At 37.8% G+C, this 26,813-nt stretch overlaps 5 protein-coding genes across 16 annotated transcripts; 3 read left to right on the top strand and 2 right to left on the bottom strand.

Annotated features, from left to right (window-relative positions):
* The first annotated feature begins 1,641 nt into the window (after positions 1-1,641).
* On the top strand, positions 1,642-5,634 carry LOC119991018. Of its 10 annotated transcripts, none has more exons than XR_005466123.1 (4): positions 1,642-3,323; positions 3,695-3,749; positions 4,149-4,262; positions 4,906-5,634. XR_005466123.1 is itself a non-coding variant. In XM_038837186.1 (4 exons), the coding sequence occupies exons 1-3, from the start codon at positions 4,135-4,137 to the stop codon at positions 5,229-5,231; spliced, it is 309 nt and encodes a 102-aa protein (XP_038693114.1). In that variant the 5' UTR covers positions 3,776-4,134; the 3' UTR covers positions 5,232-5,245; positions 5,353-5,634. The 10 variants fall into 10 exon arrangements, 7 of the variants coding, with proteins under 7 accessions (XP_038693114.1, XP_038693117.1, XP_038693119.1 ...); XR_005466122.1 differs by having other exon boundaries at positions 1,651-3,323; positions 4,924-5,634; XR_005466121.1 differs by lacking the exons at positions 1,642-3,323; positions 3,695-3,749 and having other exon boundaries at positions 3,776-4,262; positions 4,906-5,010; positions 5,172-5,245; positions 5,353-5,634.
* Positions 5,635-6,207: 573 nt separating this feature from the next.
* Positions 6,208-10,275, top strand: LOC119991334 (pentatricopeptide repeat-containing protein At1g80150, mitochondrial-like). 2 transcript variants are annotated; one of them, XM_038837688.1, is made up of 5 exons: positions 6,208-6,482; positions 6,800-8,397; positions 8,759-8,833; positions 9,689-9,829; positions 9,917-10,275. In XM_038837688.1, the coding sequence occupies exon 2, from the start codon at positions 6,897-6,899 to the stop codon at positions 8,154-8,156; it is 1,260 nt and encodes a 419-aa protein (XP_038693616.1). In that variant the 5' UTR covers positions 6,208-6,482; positions 6,800-6,896; the 3' UTR covers positions 8,157-8,397; positions 8,759-8,833; positions 9,689-9,829; positions 9,917-10,275. The 2 variants fall into 2 exon arrangements, with proteins under 2 accessions (XP_038693616.1, XP_038693617.1); XM_038837689.1 differs by lacking the exon at positions 9,689-9,829.
* Positions 10,276-10,363: 88 nt separating this feature from the next.
* Positions 10,364-13,202, bottom strand: LOC119991333 (O-fucosyltransferase 13). 2 transcript variants are annotated; one of them, XM_038837686.1, is made up of 6 exons: positions 12,926-13,202; positions 12,684-12,763; positions 11,910-11,980; positions 11,711-11,799; positions 11,306-11,527; positions 10,364-11,181 (listed from the first exon to the last, which is right to left on the bottom strand). In XM_038837686.1, the coding sequence occupies exons 1-6, from the start codon at positions 13,048-13,050 to the stop codon at positions 10,446-10,448; spliced, it is 1,323 nt and encodes a 440-aa protein (XP_038693614.1). In that variant the 5' UTR covers positions 13,051-13,202; the 3' UTR covers positions 10,364-10,445. The 2 variants fall into 2 exon arrangements, with proteins under 2 accessions (XP_038693614.1, XP_038693615.1); XM_038837687.1 differs by having other exon boundaries at positions 11,910-12,014; positions 12,926-12,984.
* A 691-nt stretch (positions 13,203-13,893) lies between these two features.
* Positions 13,894-15,920, bottom strand: LOC119990936 (pentatricopeptide repeat-containing protein At1g52640, mitochondrial-like). Its single transcript, XM_038837076.1, has one exon. It carries the CDS (start codon positions 15,878-15,880, stop codon positions 14,312-14,314), a length of 1,569 nt encoding a protein of 522 aa, XP_038693004.1. The 5' UTR covers positions 15,881-15,920; the 3' UTR covers positions 13,894-14,311.
* Positions 15,921-24,935: 9,015 nt separating this feature from the next.
* Positions 24,936-25,965, top strand: LOC119991942 (metallothiol transferase FosB-like). Its single transcript, XM_038838500.1, has 3 exons — positions 24,936-25,242; positions 25,339-25,444; positions 25,555-25,965. The coding sequence occupies exons 1-3, from the start codon at positions 25,088-25,090 to the stop codon at positions 25,822-25,824; spliced, it is 531 nt and encodes a 176-aa protein (XP_038694428.1). The 5' UTR covers positions 24,936-25,087; the 3' UTR covers positions 25,825-25,965.
* The last annotated feature ends 848 nt before the right edge of the window (positions 25,966-26,813 follow it).

The following is a 26,813-nucleotide window of genomic DNA, read 5'->3' as shown; positions in this document are numbered from 1 at the left end:
CTGTTTCGCATGTTAATTGCTGCTCTTTTCATTCAAGAAGCTATCAAGGTAAGGCAACAAAAGAATGCGTAGTTTATCAAAAATAAAGAAATAAACATACAATTCAAACGGTGTATGGTGATTGCTTGAATTGTAGGGATTAGTGATAAAGAAATAAACATACAATTCAAATAATGTATGGTGATTGATAAAAAAATTTCTGGGATCAAACCCATAAATTGATCAACTCAGTAAACCTAATGACAAACTGATAACAAAACAACTCATGAGCAATTGATATAATACATCAGAACTATATAGTACTCTAACTGTTCAATTATAAACTCACAAAACAATGGAGGTCTTAAATATCAACTTTCCTGTTGATGTTCTTCTTGTGTGCTCAAACTTCCACCACCAGAACTTGTACCCTCTCCATCACATCCAGAATTTCCACTAGAACTTGCTACTTGTCCCCAGCCGCCATGACTCAAATTAACGAGGGCAAGACAGGATTTGGAGTCCCTCTGGAAACACCATAGCTGAACCCAATCATTTACCTTTAGAGTTTTTTTCGCTAGAACCTTTAACCAACCAGAGGTCAAGTTGTAAGTGAAAGAATTCCCCATGTTCCATCTCTTGAAATTAACTTTGAATTCTTCAAGAACAGGGTCCAGCAGTGTGACTTCAATTGAGTCTCCTTTTGGTTTTCTATCCACAATCATATGCTCTTCTCTAGTCAGAAACTCTGTAGTCTTGAGCTCTCCCCTTGGAATCGCAAAACGCCTTTGATGCCTTTTCAAATCCGTATCTTTGACTTGCTTCTGTATCAATAATTTTGGGTCAGTGCCATTCATCTCCTGAATTCTGTTCTTGAATTGATCAGGTAACTCTGGTGGTGCCTCAGTTATCTCTTTCTTGGTAGTCTTTGGCTTCTTGGCTGTCCTCTTTTCTTTCTCATCACTCCAAGAACAAACCCTCTTCTTTGTGCTGAGTTTCCTACTCTCTTTCTCCACCGAGTCTGTTTCTTTAAATAATTTTTTCTTTGCATGACTGATTGAGAAACTTTTGGGCAGAGTTCCTGTCGATTCCTTCTTCTTCCTGTGAGTATTACTTCTCTTGAATTGTCTGGATTTTCTTAGAGTCCAGACAACGTTTAGAATATTTGGCTTCCTACGTTGTACCCCAACAGACTCTGTAGCTTTGGTATTCCTTCTGCTTGAGAGAAAATCGGCCAACACCATCTCTGTCAACATGATTGTAGCCTTTTCAGTATCCCCTCCAGAATGTTTTCTTGCCTCTTCCTGCATCTTTTCAAAAGACCCATCTCCCATGTTTTTCAAATCCTCGATTTTAAGTCTTCTTCCCATCACTCTTTTCTTCTCCACTTCAACGGCAGAAATTGAGAAGACAATGAATCAAACCCAGAAAGCAAAAACAAATCTTTAACAGCAGAAATTGAAGAAAATAAGACAACGAATGAAACCCAGAGAGGAATAATAAACAAGTCTTCAACAACAGAAATTAAAGAAAAGAAGATGATGAATCAAACCACAGAGCAAAACAAGAGAGCGAAACAAGTATTCAAGAACCCAGAACAGCCAAACAGAGATTGAAAGAACAAATTTGGGCGTCTGAATAATGGAGTTCGTATTTACGACTGTTTGTTAAAGGCTTAAAGCATATATAAAGGAGGTGATATATGAATCTCCGTATAGCATTATGAATCCTTGTTAGGACTAGAGTTTTGATTTTTTGAAAAAGATTTTGTTGATTTTAGTACCGTTAACAGCACTGTCTCTGTTTCCAGGTAAGAAATCTCCTTATTGCATTATGAATCCTTGTTAGAACTAGAGTTTTGATTTTATTTATAAAAAGATTTTGTAGATTTTAGTACCGTCAACAGCATTGTCTCTGTTTCCAGGTAAGAAACTCTCCTTATAGCATTATGAATCCTTGTTAGGACCAGAGTCCTGATTGAAAATTCTTGATTTTTTGAAAGATTTTGTTGATTATAGTACCGTTAAAAGGATTTGTTTGTTTCCAGGTAAGAACTCTTACTCATTTGGCGCCAAATCTGACGTGGCGATCGCACATAGGTCAATAGTGTCAGGGAGAAGTTAGGGTTTATCTTGGGCACTCCGGAGTTCATTGAATGCATTGGCTTTTCCTAATTTGATTTATTTTTGGAAGCTTTCTTGACGAACAATCACAAAATCTGTCAAAAGATCTTATGAATATACTGATTTACTAGTTTGCCTCTGTATTTCAGATCAAGTTACCAAACAAACCCTCTATATTACTCGCAAAAACCTTCGAGAGGCACGGGTCGGAGGCAAATTCAGGCCCCTGAAGCTGTAAATTAATATCAACTTTAATTTGGAGAAAAAGAACCCTAAATCAGAAATAAACTCCTCTCGCTCTCTACAGATTGGAGCCGCCGCATCAACTTTCTGCTCCACCAGATTTTACGCTGGTGGAGAAGGCACCGGCGATGAAGAGGAGTAGACATCGTGATGTTTCCGAAGCAGTCCGTGTAGAGTGAGAGTGAGAGCGAGGGTCAGTGAACATGGGAGAACGATTACTGATATTTTATCTACATAAAAATTTTTGGGACTTTTTTGCCGTTTTTTAAATATTAGAAAATTTAATTTAATTATGAACCTTAGATTCATCCAACGGATGAGAAGTCAAATTCAGGCCCCCGCGACCCGAGAGGCACACGATTTGATTTTTCTTCTTAGAAAATGCTCTTCTGCGAACTGTTGTTACAATCTGAATTGCGATCTATATACTGTTGTTGCAACTGGGCCCTTTTTTGTCTCAGATACTGTTGTTCGTCCCTTATATGATTTAATCCTATGATTTGTTTGTTGGGTTTTCTCTTGATGGTTTTTTCTTTTGGTTTAATGGGAATTTTCTGCTTAGATCATTTTCGTTCTCTGTGGGAACTCAAAAAGGTGTTTGCTGTCCAAGTGTTTGATACAATGCCACAGAGAGAGTGTTTTGAGAGTGTGAGAAGTTAGTTGCTTGTGATGGGTATTTTTTCTATGCAGGCTTAGTATCATAGACGAGGCTATAACTTTGTATGTCTATTTTTTATACTTCTAGCCCACTGGTATGAGCTATATTGGTGAAGTCATTACATTCAATTGTATGAGCTGCCTTCACTATTCCTTCCTGGTTTTGACAGGTTATACCCCATAACGAACAAGAAGATACATATATGGAATGCTTGCTTTTCCATTTGCTAGAGCTGGGTCAGTTGGCAGATGCCAAAGAAGCTGCTAGTAAAGGACTTGATATCAACAATTAAGACTGCTGGTCACAGCATGCTGTGAATTGTATGCGTTTCAATCTGCTATAGTGAACATATAGATATTTCTCCTAAATTCGTTATCGTCTGCATTGTGACTTTAACTCATATGTTGAAAGCTCGTCTCGCACCAGATTATATAACGGGAAATGGTTATCAGATAATAGGTTGTGAGGGGCATGAGCTTCAACCATTCATGTGAATGGGCTCAATATGCATCAAGGGTACAAATCAGTTCACAATAGAAAATAAGTGATACAGTTCCATGAATCTGAAAGGATGCCCTAGAAAACAGCATGTTTATGTACGATATAAATTACTCTCTTTTTAAAAATGCAGGAATTTTCTTATATTTCAATTCTCTTGAGTGATATTCACAGTAGGTAGCTTCTTGTGCAGGTATGTCTTGTAACTCTTGTTCTTCAGTACTATGTTCTGACATTGGAGTTCTATGGTATATATCCTCGTATGTTCATTTCGTATATTTTTAGGCTTTTGGTATGTTTTCTTCTGGACTTGCTGTCAAGTATGTCCCATACTGAACATATAATATGGCCTGAGCTCATCTAGTTTTACCCTGAATTTCTATTTATTAACTTGGACGTTGAGTTTAGGTTTGATTTTTTCTTTTCCCTGACATGATAAATCCCTTTCTTTTTTCTTTTTTTTTTTCCTTTTCTTCAATTTTCCTTTTTGAATAGGTGTATTGTGGGTGTGTTTACTTTCTGATGAGGTTGAGATACAAAATTAAGTCTACCACACAACGTAAAAGACATTACCACTTACCAGTTTGATGAGCTGGTACCTGCGAAATGCCTTAGAAGGTTTAATTCAGTTTTATGTTTTATCACAGATTCAATGAAGTTCCAGCTGAGGAACGGCTGCACTGGCGGTCATTCTTAGTTAAACTGGGAGCAGATAATCTTAAAGGTCTGAAGAATGAAGAGCTCCTTGTTGCAAGCCACAAGTATGTTTGTTGCTTCACTTATTCAGTATCTGTCCTGCAGATGCAATCCCTATCCCTATTATATAGTTATAACATTCCTATTTGATGAAGGGTGGGAAATGGTTATGGGATTTCTTTGAAGGGACTTGTGTTATCATCGCTGAACTAACGAACATTTGAATGACTAAATGTCTAAACCTGGTTCCCTAACTTCAATTGGATTGAATATTTTGAGTCAACAGTCGACTCCTCATATATCAACTGCCAGTCTGCCAAGTAGATCTATGACAGTCAATTGGTCTTGTAGAGATGCATTTATATTCAGGGATAGGGGACAACATACAGGCATACAACCAAGTTTTAAGTACCTTGCTTTTATTACTCATTTACTTTATTGTTCACTGATCGTTTTGGGTCCTGGTTAGGCTTGCAAATGTTTCTTATAGAATACTATATACACATCTAAAGTACATTACTGCCCATTTGTTAGTGTGTTGAGGTGCTTTAATGGAACTTCTTGACTGTGAAACGTTCTTTGTATGCCCCTGACTTTTTCCACAAACCTGGTTTATGGAAAGTATAAATTTCGCCATTAAAGTACTCTATTAGTATATGAATTTATTCTAAAAGACGACTACTTTTTAATCATTTTCTTGATTCCCAGGATATTTTCCCTTCTCAGGTCTGTTTATATAGTCTACACCGTTCTTGGGGATGTTGGCATTTTTGTTGTGGGCAAGGATGGGTACGATGAACTTGCTTGTGACTTGTGAGTATAATATAGTTGTAAGAAGTTATTTTCTTGATGTTGGATGGATCCCCAAATGATTCACCCCTGAATTTTCTCAAACCACCACCTTTGATGATTATTTCATTGTGTTTATTTCACTGTAATGTTAAGTTTGATTGTCTAGGGGTTCTTGTTCTCAGTTTCTTTATGCCTGCCTGAATCTATCATTATACAGCCCACCAATAACTGAGGTTCCTTAGTCCACCAAAAAAAGGTGATGTTGCCAATTCTCATATATCATTATCTGTGGCTCCTGCACTGTCCATAGGTTCAGCTTGTTACTCTCCTTATTGCCTCCATTTTCCTGCTGAGACTTCACAGGGCATTCAGCTTGTAAGACTGGGCCGATACTCATGCGGGTGAAAAAGGCTTCTAATTCCTTCACGGAAGTCAATCCTAAAGCCTACAAGACCAGGAAATACTCCCAGTTGGTTCGAACTCTTGGCATGTCGAAATAATCATTCGTTCTAAGCACGGAGATATAGCGAACTGAGCTATTGCTTCGTTATTTATAAGACTTGTCTTCTCATACGCGAAAACTGAATTGTAACATGATTTGTTACAGTAAGTCACCCAATCTTAAGATCTCATCTATTTAGTTAACTATCCATTATATATGTTCTGTCTTTCAAAGAGTGAATGCTCTTTTATATGATTTTGGAATTTAGGTTTTGTTATGTTTATAAACCTCGGTTGGAAGAGTATTTTAATTCTGGAATGATTTCAATCTGCATAACTTTGAGTTAGATAGACCATTTCCATACACTTTTATTTTGTCAATGACTAATTTGTTACGATATTGTAGGTTCTCAAAGTCTTTCGGTTGATCTCCACATATGTCATTACTCATTAGCTTAAAGTAACGTGTATTTTCCAAAAATATTTCCACGTAGTAAATATTAGTTAAAAAATATTTTTTTTTGACTTTTTGATGTCATATTAACATTTTGACTAACCGAATTAACAAAAAATTTGATCGTAAAACGACTCAGTAAAGTCAGTGATCAATTTGTAATATTTAAAACGTAAGAAACACTGAGTTGTGATGTGATTTATTAATCAATCATCAAAAGTAACATTTACTCTGACCACATCATCATCCCCGTTATAACAAAATTGAGGGGGAGGGACTTGTTTAGCCCTAGCCCAACATGCAAAATGAATACAATAGCTTAGTTGGACTTTTTTTGCAAAATACATGATTATTTCGGAACGAACTTACCAAATGCTCCAAAGTCGAAACAGACACCTATGCGAAGACGTGAGGAGCTTCAGCCGCTTACTTGCGGTTTTGCACAACACACCGACTCGCATCGGTTCTCCGATTTCTGAACGGGAGCACACTATCAAGTTCCTCCCCCGACTCTGTACCCTCATTCTCTGAGTGTAACAGTCGCGCACATTTATCATCCTAATATCGGTGGATTTGCGGCGCATTCCCACTTCTAAGGGTATGTTGCTCTCTAATTATTGTTTTTTTGCTTCTCGCCTCCCTCTCCTAGAGACAAGACTTATTTATCTTCCCTTATAGAGGCCGAACCACCACAGACCCATAGGTGGGTTCTTGGGTTGTGCGGACCCATTGATTTTTTAAGTTGATCGATTGATTCGGTCTATTTCGTATGTGTTATTATTGGGTAATTGTTATGTTTTGGATGCTAATCTGATGTGACGAAGAAAAAATTGTTGGGAAAATTTTGCAGGATTAAAAGTTATATGTAAGTTTTGTTTTGGGATCTGATATGACTCTCTTTGTCTTTTTGAATAGGGTTTCTGGGTTGTTCTAATTTTCTGCACGGGTGTTCGAGGTTTTGCTGAAAGCCTGAAACATTCCCTTAAATCATGGCCTATGCGTTTGTTTCTGCATGAACGATATCTCAGAACATACTCACATGCTCACCTTGCGGCCAGTTCGTAGATTTTGTCATGCTGCTACTGTGCTTGCATCAACGGATATTTATGCCTCTGCTGTTGTTGCGTCGAATGAGACTCCTGATACTCCATCAAATCAAATTCGCAATCTAAAACCCTTAGATAAGCCTGCACTAGAAAAGCTTAAAGCTGAGCGAGACCCTGAAAAGCTATTCAACCTTTTCAAGGCCAATGCACATAATAAACTTGTCATTGAGAATCGTTTTGCCTTTGAAGACACTATTTCTAGGTTAGCTGGGGCACATAGGTTTGATTATATTGAACAGTTGCTTGAGCACCAAAAGACTCTTCCACAAGGTAGGCGTGAGGGGTTCATCGTGAGGATAATAATGTTGTATGGGAAGGCTGGAATGATTGAAAATGCAATGCAGACCTTTTATGATATGCATTTGTATGGTTGTAGAAGGACTGTGAAATCGTTCAATGCCACACTTATGGTTTTGGCACAGACTCGTGATTTAGTAGCAATTGAGGCATTCCTCAGCAAAGTCCCAGAGAGGTTTGGCATTGAGGTGGATATATTTTCAGTTAACATTGTCATTAAGGCTTTATGTGATATGGGTATCTTGGATAAGGCATATTTGTTCATGGTGGTGATGGAAAAGGCGGGTATAAGACCAGATGTTTTTACGTACACGACACTTTTATCAGCATTTTACAAAATTAATCGGGGTGAAATTGGTGATGGAATTTGGAATCTTATGGTGCTGAAAAGATGTTTCCCCAATCTTGCTACATTCAATGTTAGAATACAGTATCTAGTTAATGGTAGGCGAGCTTGGCAAGCTAATGATGTGATGGCTTTGATGCAGAGTATTGGAATAAAGCCTGATGAGGTCACTTATAATTTGGTCATTAAAGGATTTTGCCAGGCAGGGTATCTCGAGATGGCCAAAAGAGTTTATTCTGCTTTGCATGGCAATGGATACAAACCCAATGTTAAAATCTACCAGACCATGATTCATTATCTCTTAAAGGGAGGGAAGTTTGATTTGGCATACACTATGTGTAAAGACTGCATGAACAGGAATTGGTTTCCAAATGTGGATACAATTTATACACTGCTTGATGGCCTTAAAAAGAGTAAGCAGGTTGATAAGGCCATTTTTATTATGAGATTGGCTCGGAGAAGGGTACCTCCTTTTTCTCCGAAACAGTTGGGCCGCTTACAATCGATATTGTCCGATAGTTGAGTGAAGATCATATATCAGGTACATGGATCATATTGATTAACATTACAGATCATATCAAAGAGAAGTTGTCATTCTTTGTACATAAGTCAGTACAGATCTGTAAAACCAATGGGGCAAGTGTTTTAAGTGGCCAGAGGCGGAACCAAGGGGGGACATCATCATTTCTTTGGTTAATTTTGTGCTGCCACAATGAAGATCGTGATGAATGAAACTTCTATGATCAAAATATTCTTGTAACTTTGTAAGCTCTCATGCAATGCCTTTTTTCTTTCCTTTAGAGCAATCCAGTGGTTACATCTGTTATTGTATGCCCACTTTGATGTGCATTCTATTCCTGTGATTTGATGTGCGGTTAAGATTTCAATCCATGGAGCATGCATTTGTGGACATAATCTTTCTCGATTGTGGTCACCTTGCTTCTTGTAGAAGATTTGTGTTCTGTTTCTGTCTATTTGCGTCTTCATATTTATGCATTTGTTTTCACTTCAAAATTTTTACACTAATGTGGCTAGATTACAATCATGCATTGTATGATACTAGCTTTAATTTTTCCTATTTTGCCATGAATTCGAGGTTTTACATCTCCTTTTAAATGTTTTCAGCTCCAGTGGTGAAGATTTCCCTGTCAATGAGAAGGAAAAACCCCTGTCATTATATATCATTAGATGCTACCATTGGTATGTATCCAATAAAAATGTTATATTCCCTGTCATTAGATATTAACCTTTCATGCATGAAAGTCTAATACATATAGCCTTTTATAAGTTGGCAGTTGGCAATATTTGGCATGAGATGGAAATAATAGTTAATGCTTAGTTTAGAACTTTTCAACATTTTTGGTTACGAGTTAGATATATCGGATCATAATTGGTTCATCTTCATGATCAAAACTATTGTGACCAACAGTTACTAAAAACTCTTGTCATGGCTTATAGCATGGACCTTGCAGTAGGAAAACCACCAAAAACCAATTGCTTTGAACGTTCTCTTTGTTGGATGGGGTTGATGCATAACTCCTAACTCTCAACAATAGAACCATGGGACATGCTTGAGATAAATCTCGTATACCGTGATACAAAATAATATTGGAATATAGTTATCTTTCTAGGAAAAGCATCCAATGTTGATTGACTAGTGGGTAATTAAATTTGGTAGTTCATCTATAGTCTCTTTTTCCATATTTTTCTTCTCTACTTGGATTGAAGTTTTCCCTGGAAAGCTTCTTGGACAGACCTTATAATTTCAGACCAACACTTATCAGGGAAAACAAAAAATGTCAGACTGACATTTGTTTAAGCATAATTTTTTTCTTTGCTCACTTGCATCAGCAATCATTTCAAAAGTGAGAGCATCTGTTAGATCAGATACTCATTCCCTTGGAAATTTTTTGTGGTTTCATGATCTTGCGTCTTCATGTTGTGGGATAAATGGTTCCAAGTCCTTGCTTTCTTGCTGGGTCCTTTTCCTTTATACTTGATCATGGTCATACTGTCCCAACTGATATTTGTCTGTGACCACCTGTTTCATTTCAGTTAATATTATAGGTGTCCTAGCCAAGCAATATGTGTGGGTGTTTTGAGAGAGAGAGAAGGGTGGTGGCCTGGTGGGCGTTGTATTCATGTTACTATTTTCAGGAGTGTCTTTTTGGGAAACAAAATCTTCTCCTCTGTGAAGTATGTGGGCATCTTCTTGTTACTGAAAACCTTGCATCCCTTCTAAAATAGGGAAATTTCCATAAACTTTGATTTTCTTTCATGCAGGAAAGAAGTTCCAAGTCACCATCTGCTCCGAAAGTGAAAATTCAGTGGAAAGGCTATCCCGCTGGAAATTGCCTTCTTCACAGGGTGTTTCGTATCAAAAGGATAGTGACCCTAATTTGGTATTCTTGCAACAATACCATATGCATCTTACGTCAATCCTGAATACGCGGCTCAAGTGTAGTTCGATCAGCATACAGTTTGAGTGTTCATCAACTTTGAGCCTTATTGAGCAGTAACTTTCTAGTCAGTGAATTGACTCTTAAGAAGCGTTGCTGGATTCTTTTTGGGTATTTGTCATGAAAGTTACATGATTACACGTACTTTCAAGAACAGATATAGCACCATAAGTTACCACTCAATTGTGCATTGTTTACACCATGGACAAATTTATTTGCGATATTACTCTGCTTTTTTAAGAAGCATGAATGATCAAAGATGTGGGGAATCTCTCTGAAACCTTAGAATGGCCTATAAAACTAACAAAAATAAAATAAAATATCAAGAAAGATCACTCATGGATATTTTGTAGTTACAATTTGAATTCGCAGAAGCAGTCGGGCAAGGCAGAACCTCTTCCTCTTTCAAAATCTTCTTTGTGAGCCTCCCACAATGCCTGCATCAACTCCTCTCCTTTCAAACCCTGAAAAGTAAGCTCTGCAAAAGCTTTTCTGCTTAAAAAAAGAGTTTTATTCAACCCCTTGAAAGCTCGCATAGCCGCAACCATCTTATCCATGTTCCCAAAATAAGTTGCCACGTATGAATCGCTGTTAATAGATACGTAATAATCCAAGGCAGCTTTTGTGTTACCATGCATGGTAGTGAAATCCTCATTACTAAGTAGGGCAGCTTTGGTGACTACATTTGAGTAAACTGAAGTTAGTCCTTCAATTTCCATTATGCCATCCCCTGCGGCAAGATATATATGTGTGTTTGTAGGGATAGAAAGTGCCTGAAGTGTTAGGGCTGTCTCATTAGGGGTAAGAGGACATTTCCCTCGTTTTCTCCATATGCGGGCTAACTCACCAGTCCATGGTTTTCTATCATCTCCTCGTGCAGCTTCAATAGCTTCCATGGAGGCAGGAGAAAGGCCAGCATACTCACACTGGCTGTACGCTACCATGTCAGGTTCAAACCGAAGGTGAAGTGAGAGAAAGGGTTTGGGTATAGCTTGATGAAGCTCAGAGCCTTTCTTCTCCAAGGATTTAGTGAGGCGTAATGCACTGTAACAAGCTTGACAAAGTGCAGCTTTTGCATATTTGGGGTACCTAAAAGATTACAAAAAATAAAAATAAAATTTTAGTCATCGGAAGCATGTAGTCAACATCCAAAGTTATTAGACCTCTTTTCTGTGATCACAATCCAAAGATAATTTGATAAGCATTGCAGTACCTGTCTCTCCTTTGAACCACTTGTGGTGTTAGTGAAATGAAACGATGTTCGATTAGGGATGGAAGCACACTTTCAACGTAGTCAAACTGGCCTTTGCGTTTGCTACAGTCAACATGAAACGGTTCTTTTGATGCAATTTCTGAAGGCAATTCTTTGACAACTTTTACGAAGCCATTCAACTGTTGAATGAAGTAATCAACATCAAATACATCTGCAAACCCACTGAAAACATTAAAAGTTAGGCATGAACATTGTCTTAAAATAAGTAAACTTGGACAACTCAACACATTGGGAAAACGTTAGCATCTCTTGTTTTACGAAGATAATTTCGAATAATGTCAAAACAATGAGTGGTTACCGTTATGTCGACGAAAAACTCTATAATATAATCTTTCCATAAATTACCTTGATTCATTCCAATATGCTGCCACTTGAAATTTTGGCAAAACTAATGTCGCATTCAAAAGACGCGCCACTCCAACACCATCACACAACTGCCCTCATCAAAGACAAAACTCCATTTTACAATGCAGTGATTAAAAAGAAGCACCTTCCACAAGTTGCTGAAAAATATGAGGTGAAGAAAACAATATGCCAGACTTACATCTCTTCTCATCTGATTGAGTCCACCATAGCAATCCACACGTATATAACCATTACTTTCCATTGGGAGAGCTGCATGATTTCAACAAAAAACCAATGCAATAGTCTGCAATGAAAGCCAATTAAATAGACTAAGAATATATAAACTAAAAAAAGATAAACTTTGGCATTCATTATTATAAAAAAATCACAAATTATTTCCAAGCTGTGCTCAAACTAGGAACCTTCCAAAATCAGATAGTGCAAAAGCAGTAAAGATTATTCCTCATGATATGTAAACAACTCTGACAGGAAGGATGTACCCAGACCTCATCCTCACATAATATGTGGAGATTATGTGAGATTGTTTCTAGGAAATGAACTTGTGACCTCTAGGTTGCACCCCAGCAACTCTGCCACTAGACCCTCATGTTCGCCTGTATTACCGCTCATGGTGTTAACGTGAATTTTCTAGTCACTTAAAGTTCCTCTTTTACTTGTCTTCCCTCGGTTTGAGAAATAAAAACTGATTGTTATTAAGTAAATAAACGAAAACACAGTTCAACCCTTCCAAAATTGTGTATGATTCAGCTTTTCAGTTCACAAATTAAGCACCCAGCCTCATACATCCTCCTCAACCAAAAATTCAATACTCCAGCACTTTGAAGTTTGAACACTAATAGTAACCTAAATGCCCACCAATCAATCCTAAATTATCACCAAAATCTTGATTTCATTCCAAATAACTAATAGTAAAGTACTGTAATAAAGAAAAAACTGAAACGTTAATACTCACGAGTGGGATTCCCCTGAAGCCACCATTTGCAAGGCCTCCATTCCACCATTCTCCGAACATTCCATATATCCACCTTACCCCTGCATTAATCAACATCCGATATATTACACGGTACAGTACTGCTAAATAACACTAACTCCATAACCGTACAGCTGCTCAATTTCACACATGAAAACAGTTGTGTGCAATTTTTCTTTGAAAAACTCTTAATATTCCATATGTAATCAAAGAGAGAAACTTACACGAGTGAATTGGAAGAAACTAAGTCTTGAGAGAGTGGATTGGAAGGAGAGAGGAGAATGATGGCAAGAACGAGAGAAAGCGTGAAGATTGCAACGAATAAGGGTTTCACAGAAACCGCGATCATTTGAGATAAGCTCTTCCGACTTGATTCGTTATTGATGTATATGTATAGACTAAATCTAGCTATCGAGTCCAAGCGTATGGAGGTTTGGTTCACCGAGAGTTCGATCGGATCTCGGTGACATGCAGGCAGATCAGATCGGATACGGCTTTGAATGTCGGTGTCTCGGTGAAATACTAAATAGTTGGGCCCAACTGTGAGTCGGCCCATATATTTCAAAGATCAAGTTCTTGACCCAATTCAGGTCATCCTAACTAAGATGGCCCATTAGGGGGCCCATCAAATTTCAAAAGAGGCCACCCGTTTTGCTACTTGATGATATATCTGGTCCGGGAACCAAAAGAGATGCTACAACGTTTTGATTATGTTGGATATAGGTTGTCCAATGGACCATTTTGGGCACACAAAAATTTGGGGCCTCCACGTTTTTTGGGACGAGTCCAAGATTGAATACGTGCATCTCCCAACATAGATGAACGTAATATATTTATATTACAAAAACCGATATGAGGTAAATGAGTAACTAATATCTAAAGTGACCACATGAAATTGGATGGGTATTGATGTGAAACCCAAATCCTACATTAAAAGATTATGAGCTCAATAATGAGTTCATAAGTCACCACATTGTTGGTATTAGTTTGGGCCCAAAGGGCACCCAAGTTTTGTTGGTAGAAGTATTATATAGGCTTATGATATGAGTGGCAATGACAGAAGTTTTACTTGCCTTTGTCTGTTTGGACTTTGGATATATTAGTGTGGTGGCATTACACTCTCAATATGGCCCTCTCAGCTGAGCTCTCACTTGATTCTCAAGACATAGCACAACTTCAGGGAAGAAAAAAAGAAGAAAACTAGCAAGACCTGTAGATAAATCAACTGTTGATGATGATGACAATAAATGGTTCGACCTGTGAAGTCCAACCTCAGAAAGAGCCAACACCTGAAAAGAACTCATTACAGAAGATAGCCCTGACATTGGTGCACCTGCAGTCTTCTAAGATAATTCAAACAAATAACTCAGGAGAAATCACCATAGAACTTAATCCTGAATGGTGCGCTCCTTCAAATTTATGTTCTTGCTATAAGAAAACCAGATGGTGGCGATAGGCGAAGTATTGTCTGTTCTGTATCAGCTACGCCGCTTTTGTAAGAGATGAATTCTGAGGTAATTTATGCAACAACAGAGAATACCCACCCATCTCTCTACTCCCCTCGCAGCCAAAAACTCAAGATCAGGCAGATGTAAGAATAATTTCAGTTTTCAGTCACTTTCAAGCTCTGTTTCTTCCCTTCTTGATCTCCTAAAAGACTTGTTACCTCTCATTGCCCTTGCCAGCTCCTGTATGGAACAAGATGTGCTTTGCTCCATCTTCTCCGCAAGTATTTCAATATCGTCCAAAAATCCTAATCCTATTAGCCGGTTCCTCAATAACTCAACTGTAGAAGAATAAGGTGGTAAACCTTCATCAATCATTATCTCAAAGTATTTACAGGCTTCCTCTAGCTTACCTCTCTTCTTACATAAGCCATGTATCATGACAGCATATGTTGAAACTGAAGGATAAAATCCTCTCTCTCCCATGCCCTCCCAAACTTCTGTTGCCCTATCAAATCTGCCCACTCTTACTAGCAATTTGAGAACCATATTGTAAGTATGCCTATCAGGCATGCAATTTTCTTTCTCCATTCTAGAAATCAACCTAAGAGCACCATTGACCTCGCTGCGATCACAATGATGAGCCTGAATTGCATTGTAACTCCACGTATCCGGCTTAACTTGCCTCTCAATCATCTCATCTAAAAGTTGATAAGCCTCGTCCACCTTATCATTCTTGCAAAGCTTTTTGATGATACAATTGTAAGTAAACACATTGGGCACAAGATTGTACCTCCTCATGCTATCAAGCACCCTAAATACTGAATGAATATCATTCGCTTCACAATATGCACGAATAAATGTTGAATAAGTACAAGCATCCGGCTTGATGCCATTCGACCTCATTTTCGCCAACATCTCATATGCCTCATCCACATTTCCTCCTTTGCACAAACTCTCCAACAAGCTATTGTACGCAGGTGCATCGGCAACACATCCTCGGTGAAGCATTTCGTCGAACAAGTTACGTGCCTCCGATGATTCCCCAATATCACCCCAGCCCCGGACCATAATGCTATAAGTTTTAACGCTAGGCTCAAAATATAATTTCACTTTATCAAAGAACTCTTGGGCATCCTTCACATGCTTCCTTTTGCATAGCACAAACAACAGCTGATCAAGATCACGGATACAGGGCTTGACACCAAACTCAACCATCCTATTAAAAGCACGAATGGCATCGCGTGGTGAATCAGCTTTACTATACGCCCTAAAAATGAGCCAGAAAATTTCAGGGCTTATTTCGCAACACTCACTGTCTCTCATTTCTATCAAGAAATCCCATAATATAGCGAATTGCTTGCTGCTGCCCAAGATATCTATCAAAATGCGGCAGCTCTCGATACTGTGCTCAAAACCTGAAATTCCCCTAGCCCAGATAAAGAATCTATGGGCAGAGAAGCCGATATTCTTGCAGCGTTTTAAGACTTGTTCAACCAAGTCTGAGGAAATTTGTGATGAGAAGGCGCTAAGAGAGTGCTCCAAGTCGTGGTGTGGGTTTCTGTGGTCGCTGAGGATGCGAGAGATCTCGTTTACAAGATCTGGGGACGGTGGGCTTGAGTACAGTGGAGCAGTAGAAGAACAGTAGCAGCGATTTCGGGGCGAAGATATGCGAAGAGAGTGCAATAGAGTGTGTAACGGTCTCGTCTTCGAGAAGAGGGATCTAATAGCCATCGTAGCGTTCGAAACATAGCGAGCTTTCAAAAAATACGAACAGTTACTGTAAAAGAGTGACCGGTTCCAGAGTTTTTTTTTGGATTTGGGCTTTTTTAGGGACAAAGAATCATAGGCTTTTAGCCCATGTAATTGGCCCAATTAAAGAAAATTTATTGATATTGAGTTTAAAAAAAAAACAGATTCTCTATTATTTTATTTACTCAAATATTAATTTTTAACATTTTACAACATTTTTATCGATAACAAATGCATCAATATATCTACCCTAAATTTCTATAATATTAAAATACTACTTAATTACATTAGAAATCTTTAAAATGGCATGCCCAACTCTTTTCGGAGAGATAAGATAGGAGACGAAAGAAAAATAAACATAATAAAAACAATATTGGAGCACATTTTTCATGTGCTGTAAAGTCGAGCATTTGGTCCAGAAGTAGAGCACGTCACATATTCTTTTACTTTTATCCAAACAATGTCACTCAATCTTGTCCTTATAAATGATTTTTTATTTTATTAAAAAAGGAGATGATTTGCCATCATATGAGCTATCGGACAAATATTCCAAATTCTAAAATTTAGAGAGAATTATAGAATTCCGAATCCGTTAAAGACACTTGTAAGATTGTAAACATTCCCAAAACAATTGATGACAGCTTTTAAACAAAGTAATAAAAATCATGTCGAACATCGACCCAGCTGAGGGATTTGGTTACTGATTCAACCAGTGGGTTATCCATCGAACCATGGGTTTAATTGATAAAATAAAATAAAAATTAATATTAAAAATAAATATCATAATAATATCATATGATCATCCATAAAAATAAATCTAAGAAATTAGAAAATTATGTTCACATCACATATCTAATACAAAATAATACACCCAATACATATAGAAATCAAGTTTCACATCATAAATTAACAATATATAATAAATAATTAAAAATTAAAGTATTTTGAAATATTTTGAAAAATCATCCAATTTTTATGAAAACCCGCCTGGCATTACTCGTTTTATCCGAGCCTCTTGCATGACTGGTATTTTACCATAATCATGCCGGTTTAGTGACTAGTTCACCGGATTTATTATCCGACCTACCGGCATGGTCCGACTTTGATAACATAAGTTTTAAACCAGGAAAATAACGTCAACAACTTACTAACATACAATACACATGCATAAACATACGAGTTCGCCATGACCATTCAAAAGCACTATTTGTCCCATACATAATGGAAATGCAATTTAATGTCCACCAAAATATTTTCTAACATATTTATATTATTACGTTGGCCGTTGGTGACATTAAATGTGTCAAAGATATCAACAAAATATCAATGATATCTTTGACAAATCAACAAAATCTTTGAATTTGTCAAAGATATCAAATTTGTCAAAGATATCAGCAAAATATCAATGATATCTTTGACAAATCAACAAAATCTTTGAATTTGTCAAAGATATCAACAACATCTTTGATTTACTTTATTGACATTATTTTTCTTACTTTTCCTTTCTAACGCCTATATAAAGGCATGTTGTACACAATCAACATATAGTGAAATACAGATCTTTTACTTCTCTAACATATCCTTTCACTTCTCTAACATGGTATCGAAGCCTTGGTAATCACTGTCCCATTTCATATCAGTTTCTCACCTTCAAATTCTATTTCATCTTTCTTGCCTACTGCAGTCCTTTCTTTCGTCATTCCTTGATCTGGTTGTTATTTTTGCACCTGTTTATTGCACTTATGGACAAATCAGATATCTCTCAACCCATCAACATTGTGTTAGATGGGCGTAACTACGTTTTATGGGCACAAGCCATGTGCAGCTTTCTCAAGGGTAGGAGACTTTGGCGATATGTCACTGGTGATTTCATTCTACTTACACAATCCCAAGATGAAGCTGATGATAAGTTTGCTGAACGTTTAGAAACTTGGGATAACAAAAATCATCAAATCATCACTTGGTTTCGTAATACTTCAGTATCCTCCATCAATCTTCACTTTGGTCGATTTGATACTGCCAAAACTCTCTGGGATCATCTTGCTCATCGTTACACTGCCACCGATCTCTCTCATCAATATCAGATAATTCAGAATCTCAATCAGCTACGTCAACAATCCGGACAAACTGTCACTGACTTTCACTCTCAAATGCAGTTTCTCTGGGATCAACTCACTCCTACTGAACCAGTCTGGAAGAATACTGAAGATGCCAAAGCTTTTACCACATATAAAGACCATCGCCGGCTGATTCAATTTCTTATGGCCTTACAAGATATTTTTGAGCCTACTCGTGCAGCCTTACTTCATCAGAAGCCATTACCCACTCTTGATCAAGCCCTTGATGATCTTGTTTCTGAAGAAACACGGCTCTCGATCCGTCAACCACGACATCTCGACACAGTACTTTCCACTCCTCAGGTACACCAAACAAAGAAAGCTGACACTTCTTCAAAGTGTCGATATTGTCATCTATCTGCTCATATGATACTTACATGTCCAACTCGCAAATGTCGCATATGTCGCAAAATTGGACCAAGACACTATGAACAAGATTGTCCCAGCAAAGGTGGATCAACTCAGGGCACTCATTCCAGAACACATCTTTCCGCTGCCACAACTGATCATACTGCACAGGAGAGTCCTGAACATGTACCCACAACCACTCAATTGACCAGTGATCTTGAGTCACTACTTCGTCAATTCCTTTCTAACTCTGGTAACCATTCTATTTCAGCATCCACCACTGTGTCAGGTAAATCATCATCATGGTTCTTTGACTCAGCATGTTGCAATCATATGACTGCTGACTCTACTCTTTTCACTTCCACACACTCTTCTTCGCATTTGCCATCTATACAAACTGCCAATGGTTCAAGGATAAAAGCTAGTCATATTGGTCAGATATCTACCCCAAACCTATCAGTGTCCAATACATTTCTTATTCCACAACTCACTTTGAACCTGTTATCCGTTGGTCAGTTATGTGAACTTGGTCTTAATATTCTATTTACTCCTTCTGGCTGTTCTGTACAGGATCCGAAGACGGGACAGACGCTTGGGACAGGCCATAAAGTTGGGCGACTGTATGAGCTCATCTCTTTGCACCCCTTGCATCCTACTCTCCCGTGTCATCAGTTCGCTGCATCCACAGTTCCAGCTTCCTCTTTGAGTCTCTGGCATTCTCGATTGGGTCATGCTTCTGTTAGTCGTATTCAGTCTCTTGTTTCTCATGGTCATTTGGGAATTGTTTCTAATAATCATTTTGATTGTTTAACTTGTCCTCTAGCTAAACAATCTGCTTTATCGTTCAATAATAGTGATTATGTTTCTCATGCACCTTTTGACCTTGTGCACTCTGACATTTGTAATTTTTGTCAATGATTACTCTCGTTTTACATGGATCTATCTCATGAAAACTCGTTCTGAATTTACTACAATCTATCATGAATTTTCTCAGATGATTAAAACTCAGTTTTCATGTCCTATTAAAACTTTTCGCACTGATAATGCCATGGAATATAAGGATTCTAAATTCTTAACCATTTTACATGACCATGGCACTATTTGTCAGCGTTCTTGTCCAGGTACTTCCCAACAAAATGGAAGAGCCGAACGTAAACATCGACACATATTAGATACTGTTCGGGCTCTTCTTATCTCTGCCTCTTGTCCTGCACGTTTTTGGGGTGAAGCAGCTCTCACTGCTGTGTTTACCATCAATCGGATTCCTTCATCAGTCATTGGTAATCAATCGCCTTATGAACGTCTTTATGGGTCTGTTCCTAACTACAATTTACTCAAAGTATTTGGATGTGTTTGTTTTGTTCTCCTTCAACCACATGAACACACTAAATTAGAACCTCGTACTCGTCTTTGCTGTTTTCTTGGGTATGGGATAGAACATAAAGGTTATAGATGTTGGGATCCTATCTCCAAACGACTTCGCATTTCTCGTCATGTCGTATTTCTGGAAAACACTTTGTTCTCCTCAGTATCACATTTCTTATCTCTTCCTTCTCCCACTAACATGGTTGATCTATTTCCTGATGAACCATCTCCCTCTGAGTCTCATACAGGTGACACTCAAATTACTTTGCCTGCTCCTGAACTGTCTTCCTTGTCTGATGGATCTACTGCAGACACTACCAGTTCCCCTACTCTTCGACGCTCTACCCGGGTAAGAGAACTTCCTATTAAACTTTGATTTTCAGTGTTTTGCCACTACTCTTACCTTATATGAGCCTCAGTTCTATTCGGAGGCCAAATCTAATCCTGTTTGGCAACAAGCTATGTCTGAAGAATTGCAGGCACTTGAGCAATCTCATACTTGGGATCTTGTTTCTCTCCCACCAGATAAGTCTGCTATTGGTTGCAAATGGGTTTACAAAATAAAAACCAAGTCTGATGGTTCTATTGAGCGATACAAAGCCCGTCTTGTTGCTAAAGGCTTTACTCAGGAGTATGGCATTGATTATGAAGAGACATTTGCTCCAGTTGCTCGTCTTACTTCAGTACGCAGTCTGTTAGCTATTGCTGCTGCTAGAGGCTGGACATTGTCACAGATGGATGTGAAGAATGCCTTCCTCAATGGTGATCTTGCTGAAGAAGTCTATATGAAACCTCCTCCTGGCTATTCACATCCCCCTAATACAGTCTGTCGCCTTCGTCGTGCCTTATATGGCCTCAAACAAGCTCCACGCGCATGGTTTGCCAAGTTTTGCTCTACTATTCAACAACGTGGTTTTCAATCCAGTTCTTATGACTCAGCATTCTTTGTTCGTCGGACAGCCTTAGGCTGTGTTTTTCTACTAATTTATGTCGATGACATGATTATTACAGGAGATGATTATTCTGGTATCACTGATCTTAAGGAATATCTTCAACAACAATTTGAGATGAAGGATCTTGGTTCTCTAAGTTACTTTCTTGGCCTTGAAGTACTCTCGGACACTACCGGGTACTATTTATCTCAGGCTAAGTATGCTTCTGATTTACTTGCTCGGGCAGGTCTCACAGATAGTAAGATTACTTCTACTCCACTGGAACCTAATATCAAGCTTAAACCTTCTGATGGTACTCCTCTCAGTGATATCACCCTCTATCGACAATTGGTTGGTAGTCTCGTATATCTTACTGTCACCCGCCCTGATATAGCCTATGCTGTACATGTTGTTAGTCAATTCATGTCAGCTCCTCGCTCTTCCCACTATGAAGCAGTCATTCATATATTGCGTTATATCAAAGCAACTCTTTATTATGGCCTTCATTTTTCTGCTGCTTCCTCACTTGAGTTGCGCGCCTACTCTGACTCCGATTGGGCTGGTGATCCCACTGATAGACGATCAACCACTGGCTTTTGCATCTTGTTAGGGGATTCTCTCATTTCTTGGCGAAGCAAGAAGCAGACTTCAGTTGCTCGTTCGAGCACGGAGGCTGAATATCGTGCACTTGCTACTACCACTCAAGAAATTGTTTGGCTTCGTTGGCTTCTTGGAGATATGGGAGTCCAATCTCCCAGTCCTACACCTCTATTTTGTGATAATAGAAGTGCAATCCACATTGCTCACAATGATGTTTACCATGAGCGTACCAAACACATTGAGATTGATTGCCATTTTACTCGTCAGCATGTCACACAGGGAACTATTCAACTCTGCTCAATATCTACTCTTGACCAACTTGCTGATCTCTTCACCAAGCCACTCCTGCCAGGTCGTTTCAGAGACTTAGTTTCCAAACTCAAGCTTACTTCTACTGCACCAACTTGAGTTTGAGGGGGGATGTCAAAGATATCAACAAAATATCAATGATATCTTTGACAAATCAACAAAATCTTTGAATTTGTCAAAGATATCAACAACATCTTTGATTTACTTTATTGACATTATTTTTCTTACTTTTCCTTTCTAACGCCTATATAAAGGCATGTTGTACACAATCAACATATAGTGAAATACAGATCTTTTACTTCTCTAACATATCCTTTCACTTCTCTAATAAAATGCATGTCCAATATCATGATATATATATTTACCAAACGATTGGCTTATAATGACATCAACAATTAATGAAAGAAAAATATATCAAATCTAACTCTTATTGTGCTATGGATATGTGTATGTCATCATCGCATATGTGCCCAAATAGTGTGTATAGAGAGGGTTGGCGCTAGCCAATTTGAAGCCCAAAGCGTTATCATAAAGTAGTGCCCTATTGTAAAAAAAAATCCATAAAATAAGACAATACTCATGTATCGTGTGCGTGAGTGAATGTTGAGGTCTGAGAGAGAGTAGAGGGAAGAGGAAAATGATTATATGATTATTTTGGGTTGATTTTGGGCTGAGCAACTAGACTAATAGGTTAGCGATAAAAAAGGATTTTTTTTGGAAAAAATTGTGGTGCCCTGAGTTGGCCTAGTGCCCAAAGCCCTAGTTTGGGTTGCTTTCGGCAAGGGCCGCATATAGACATATAATAATAAACCACTTGGGTGATTTCCTAATTGGTTAATCTCTTTGTGGTCAAAACATATGGACTTGAGAGGTCTTGGGTTTGGTTTTCACTCAGAATAATATCCTTGTAACCACATGTTGAGCTTTGACCGAACTTACCTTGTCGTTAAGTGGGAAACTTCTGTGCACGTAGGTCTAACAATCCGAGTTTAAACTCATATCGAATATCCAAATGACAAGTTTACATGTGTTATTCTCAGTTTCCAAACAAAAATAGATATATAATAAAATTTATTTTATGAGAATACTAAGCTCAGTAGAAGTTAATTAACACACATCATTATCATGCTTAACTTTAAGTTATTGTCTAGTGGGTTTTTTTTTTTTTTTTCTTTTACCGACTAGTTGTACGGTCGAACAACGTTAACGTAGTTGTTATTAGTCGCTTTCAAGTCCAGTTGTCTCAAACAAATTTGAAAGGAAAAAAACATGCATGCCAATATCTCCGTGACTTTTTGGTTCATCACAATATGATGAATTGACATTTTTTCCCGAACGAAATATATAGTCATTATCGTTCGGATGCGCACTGAGTAAACCTATCGATCGTGCGTTATGATGAATTGACAATTTTTTTTCAATCAAAATATATAGTTCAGTGTACACTGAGTAAATCTATTGATCCTATATTGTGTGATGAATTGACAATTTTTTTTGGATCAAAATATATAGTTGTTATCGTTCGGGTGCACACTGAGTAAATCTATGTATCCTAGTTACATCATAATACACAAATATTCACGGATGTCAAGCAAACTCCATGTGTGACATAAGTCTTGAAAATTCAACAACTACGTAGCTAGTAAGCTATAGCTAGAAGAAACTTATAGAAAGTATAGATCAAACGTATAAGCAATCTCGTGATTTTTGGATTGTATATGAATGATATCATATCAACGTATAGGTTTTGAATATTGGTATAATTCATGAAAATTTTACCACTAAAATTCATTATTATATACTATTTCCTTTATAATAAATTTGAATGGAGAAACATAACCCGACCAGTTTGAACCAAATCTCACGGTCCATTAATTGATGGAAATTACTTATATTCGAACCTAACGACAATATTAATGCATGGGACAATAATATTTAAAGCATTGGGTATAAAATAACTCGTCAAACAATTCCATATTTGTCTCGTTTGAGGAGAGAAGGGACAAATCTTTATTATCTTTGTCCTCCCCTTTAGTCTAGTTAAAATTAATTTCACTATTTTCTTATTTGTAAGTACTTTTTCTTTTCTTTTTTTTACTTTTTTTTTCAATAATAGACCGTCACGATGATTAATTTACGTGGATCTTAGCCAATTAATTGGAAACAAGTTTTGTGGAGATTTCTCTTGGATATATTGGATCGGTTCATCGATGATGAGCTTTTTATGAGAGTATTCAATTTTGAGTTTGTTTCTTCTTCAGATTTGTTGTTTTGGAGGGGTTTCTTCATGTACTGTCTTCCCTTGTTGATATATGTTGCTACTTATTGTGTTGTTGCTCGTTTGTGGATATGGGATTTCAACTAAACTAGTTTTTGATTTTGTTTCCCTTTACGGGTACATCGTGACAAGTATCTAGTATCCAAGTCCATTCGTATTGGTTCTTGGTTGGATTCTATCCGACTAGTATATTTAAAACTCGAAAGGATGGCCTCTTAGGAGGATAAATGGTGAACTACTTATGAGATTCATTATCAATTTTTATTTTTGTGTTAGATTTAAAATTTCTATTTGTATTGGATTCCTTCTCGTAGTTTCTCTCCTTACACACACTTTCTCTCATACAAATACTTCAGAGAGCTTCCTAATATCACCTTCAATTTCACCAAATTAATTTTAAGGAAAAAAAAAAAGAATTCAGATTTCCTCATCCTCCAAACAATGTGTTAGGGATTGAAAAATAAGAAAAATTAAGAGTTATGTACCTGGAGCAAAAAAGGTGTGGAAGCTCCCGAGTGGAGATGGAGTGTCACATCGGTGCCGTTGAAGAAAACAACATTGTAGTTGACGGCGAAGAGGCTCTTTGATTTGGAGATGTGGATCTGATTCTGGCTTAAAATCAAATCGGTAGGTTACGGGTATATAGAGATAAAAGGGCAAGTTAGTCATAAAAAGAGAGAGAATCAAATCAGTAGAAAATGGGTATATAGAGATAAAAGGGCAAATTAGTCATAAAAAGGAGAGATAAAATTCTTTTAAAAAATAATGTCATATTGGCATGCTGATTCATCCCGACACTTAGATTGGGAAAATATTGGGCCACTTTATTTATTGCTGGGATACATATAGTTTTCTAATATTTATTGCCTTGAAAAAAATTGCATGTATCATCATCTATATCCCTAAATTGAGATGGCGATAAAAAAGATGAAGTGTTGACGTGTCCATTAGTCAGCAACGTACGTGGCGACTACCTCGTGTTAATCAGTAGGGACAAATAATAAAAAATAAAAATAAAAAAAAGTGTCGGTTGTGGAGACTCTAACAGAACTCCTTATAAGCAGCACTCCTAAATGCCTTCCAACTTCTTCTTCATAGTTATCATCGGTTGGTGCTTTAGTTATCTACTCGCATCAATCTATTCCATCGTCTCTGTTTTTCCTTTTTTCTCTTCTTCCTCCGAAATTTCTTCTGCTTTGAGATTTATTTTTCTAGGGTTTGTGTTGTTTGGAGAGAGAGAATGAAGGACAACATGAGGAACCCATTTCATCTGAAATCCTTGAATCACATCTCACTTTTGTGCAGATCAGTTGAGGAATCCATTGATTTCTACCAGAATGTTCTTGGGTTTGTTCCAATTCGAAGGCCTGGATCCTTTGATTTTGATGGGGCATGGTAGGGTTTTTTTTTCCTTTGAACAACAACATACTCTGTTTGGTGAAATATATATTGATCAATTCATATATTATACTATACATTTTGTTTGTATAGGTTGTTCGGGTATGGAATTGGAATCCATCTATTGCAATCGGAGGATCCGGAAAAGATGCCCAAGAAACACGAAATCAACCCCAAAGACAACCATATCTCTTTCCAGGTGAATTCATTAATCATCACTATCTATTGAATATATCCATCCATTCCAATGTATAATGACGTGGAAATTTTGCTAAGTAATTAATAAGATATTTTTGATTTGGGGGATAGTGTGAGAGCATGGGTGCGGTGGAGAAGAAGCTGAAGGAGATGGGGATTAATCATGTGCGGGCGATGGTAGAGGAAGGTGGGATTCATGTGGAACAGCTATTCTTCCATGACCCAGATGGGTTCATGATCGAGATATGTGATTGTGATAATCTGCCTGTGATACCAATAGTTGGAGAGGTGGCAAGATCATGTTCAATGGTGAATTTGGAGTTATTGCAGCAGCGGCAGAAGATACCACTTGTCGGTCCATCATCTCTGAGAAGAAATTAGACCACGACTCGCTTTCTCTCTCTGTGTTACACGTGCGTACTATTTGTAATAAGACAAATTCGCTTGTATCAAATTAAGGAAATTATTATTTATCTTATATTATCATCAAGAAGAAGCCTAGATATTCATGATTCTTAGTAATTCTATATGCATAGATTTAGTAGTACACACCTTAAAATTCAATCTATATATAGCTTCAATCCATATACAAGCTATATATATATCCCTGGAGGATTTTATTTTACGGTATTAGCGGGCTGGCCCACGAATCTCCAAACTATATGGCCCGTACCAAGGCCCCGGGCCTGATGGGCCTAACGAGCCTGACCTTTTTTAAAATTTATTTCTTCAGATTTTAAATTTTTAAATATTTTTTTTTCTAAAATTTTAGAAGACAATTAATTATGTTTTTTATTTTTCCATTTATCTCATCTTCTTCTACATTGTTGAATTTTTGTCATCCGTCCTAAGACAATTGCTCAAGCAAATTATGACTTCGGCCGTATCGAGTGTCAATCTCGATATCAGTTTAACTAACTACATTTTCATATGTATAAAAGCAATTTCGAACCGGGCACGGCCTGCTGTCTTTCGCTGTTGGATCCCTATCCAGACCGTGAATGTAAAGTGGGTCGGACCTAGCATGGCCAATCAACCCAGGGGTGTGGGTCAGGCCGGGCTCACGGCCCCGGCCCACTTTACACCTCTAGCTTCGACTGTCTCATCACATCAAAACTTCAGAAGGGTTCGCTGTCTTTCACGGTTGGATCCTTGATCCAGACCGTGAATGTAAAGTGGGTCGGACCTAGCACGATCAATCAACCCAAGAGTGTGGGTCAGGCCGGGCTCACGTCCTTGGCCCACTTTACACCTCTAGCTTCGACTATGTTTCATCACATCAGAACTTCAGAAGGTTGATGAAAATTGTAATCAGGCCAGTCCGGGATGATCTGGATGGGCTGGGTTTTATCAAGTTCAAGCCGGTTTTA

The sequence above is a fragment of the Tripterygium wilfordii genome, chromosome 22 (genome assembly GCF_013401445.1).
Source record: "Tripterygium wilfordii isolate XIE 37 chromosome 22, ASM1340144v1, whole genome shotgun sequence".
NCBI classification, from domain to species: Eukaryota; Viridiplantae; Streptophyta; class Magnoliopsida; order Celastrales; family Celastraceae; genus Tripterygium; species Tripterygium wilfordii.
This window is presented reverse-complemented; position numbering and strand designations above follow the sequence as displayed.

Bases quoted from the DNA above. Each gene is read 5' to 3' on its own strand.
- LOC119991018 (XM_038837186.1), top strand. From the start codon at position 4,135: ATGTTTTATCACAGATTCAATGAAGTTCCAGCTGAGGAACGGCTGCAC. The intron at 4,263-4,905 runs GTATGTTTGTTG...CTTGATTCCCAG, and splicing joins CTCCTTGTTGCAAGCCACAA to GATATTTTCCCTTCTCAGGT. The intron at 5,011-5,155 runs GTGAGTATAATA...TTGATTGTCTAG, and splicing joins GATGAACTTGCTTGTGACTT to GGGTTCTTGTTCTCAGTTTC.
- LOC119991334 (XM_038837689.1), top strand. From the start codon at position 6,897: ATGAACGATATCTCAGAACATACTCACATGCTCACCTTGCGGCCAGTT.
- LOC119991333 (XM_038837686.1), bottom strand. From the start codon at position 13,050: ATGATCGCGGTTTCTGTGAAACCCTTATTCGTTGCAATCTTCACGCTT. The intron at 12,764-12,925 runs GTAAGTTTCTCT...TGATTAATGCAG, and splicing joins GTTTCTTCCAATTCACTCGT to GGGTAAGGTGGATATATGGA. The intron at 11,800-11,909 runs GTAAGTCTGGCA...TGATGAGGGCAG, and splicing joins TCAATCAGATGAGAAGAGAT to TTGTGTGATGGTGTTGGAGT.
- LOC119990936 (XM_038837076.1), bottom strand. From the start codon at position 15,880: ATGGCTATTAGATCCCTCTTCTCGAAGACGAGACCGTTACACACTCTA.
- LOC119991942 (XM_038838500.1), top strand. From the start codon at position 25,088: ATGAAGGACAACATGAGGAACCCATTTCATCTGAAATCCTTGAATCAC. The intron at 25,243-25,338 runs GTAGGGTTTTTT...TTGTTTGTATAG, and splicing joins TTTGATTTTGATGGGGCATG to GTTGTTCGGGTATGGAATTG. The intron at 25,445-25,554 runs GTGAATTCATTA...TTTGGGGGATAG, and splicing joins ACAACCATATCTCTTTCCAG to TGTGAGAGCATGGGTGCGGT.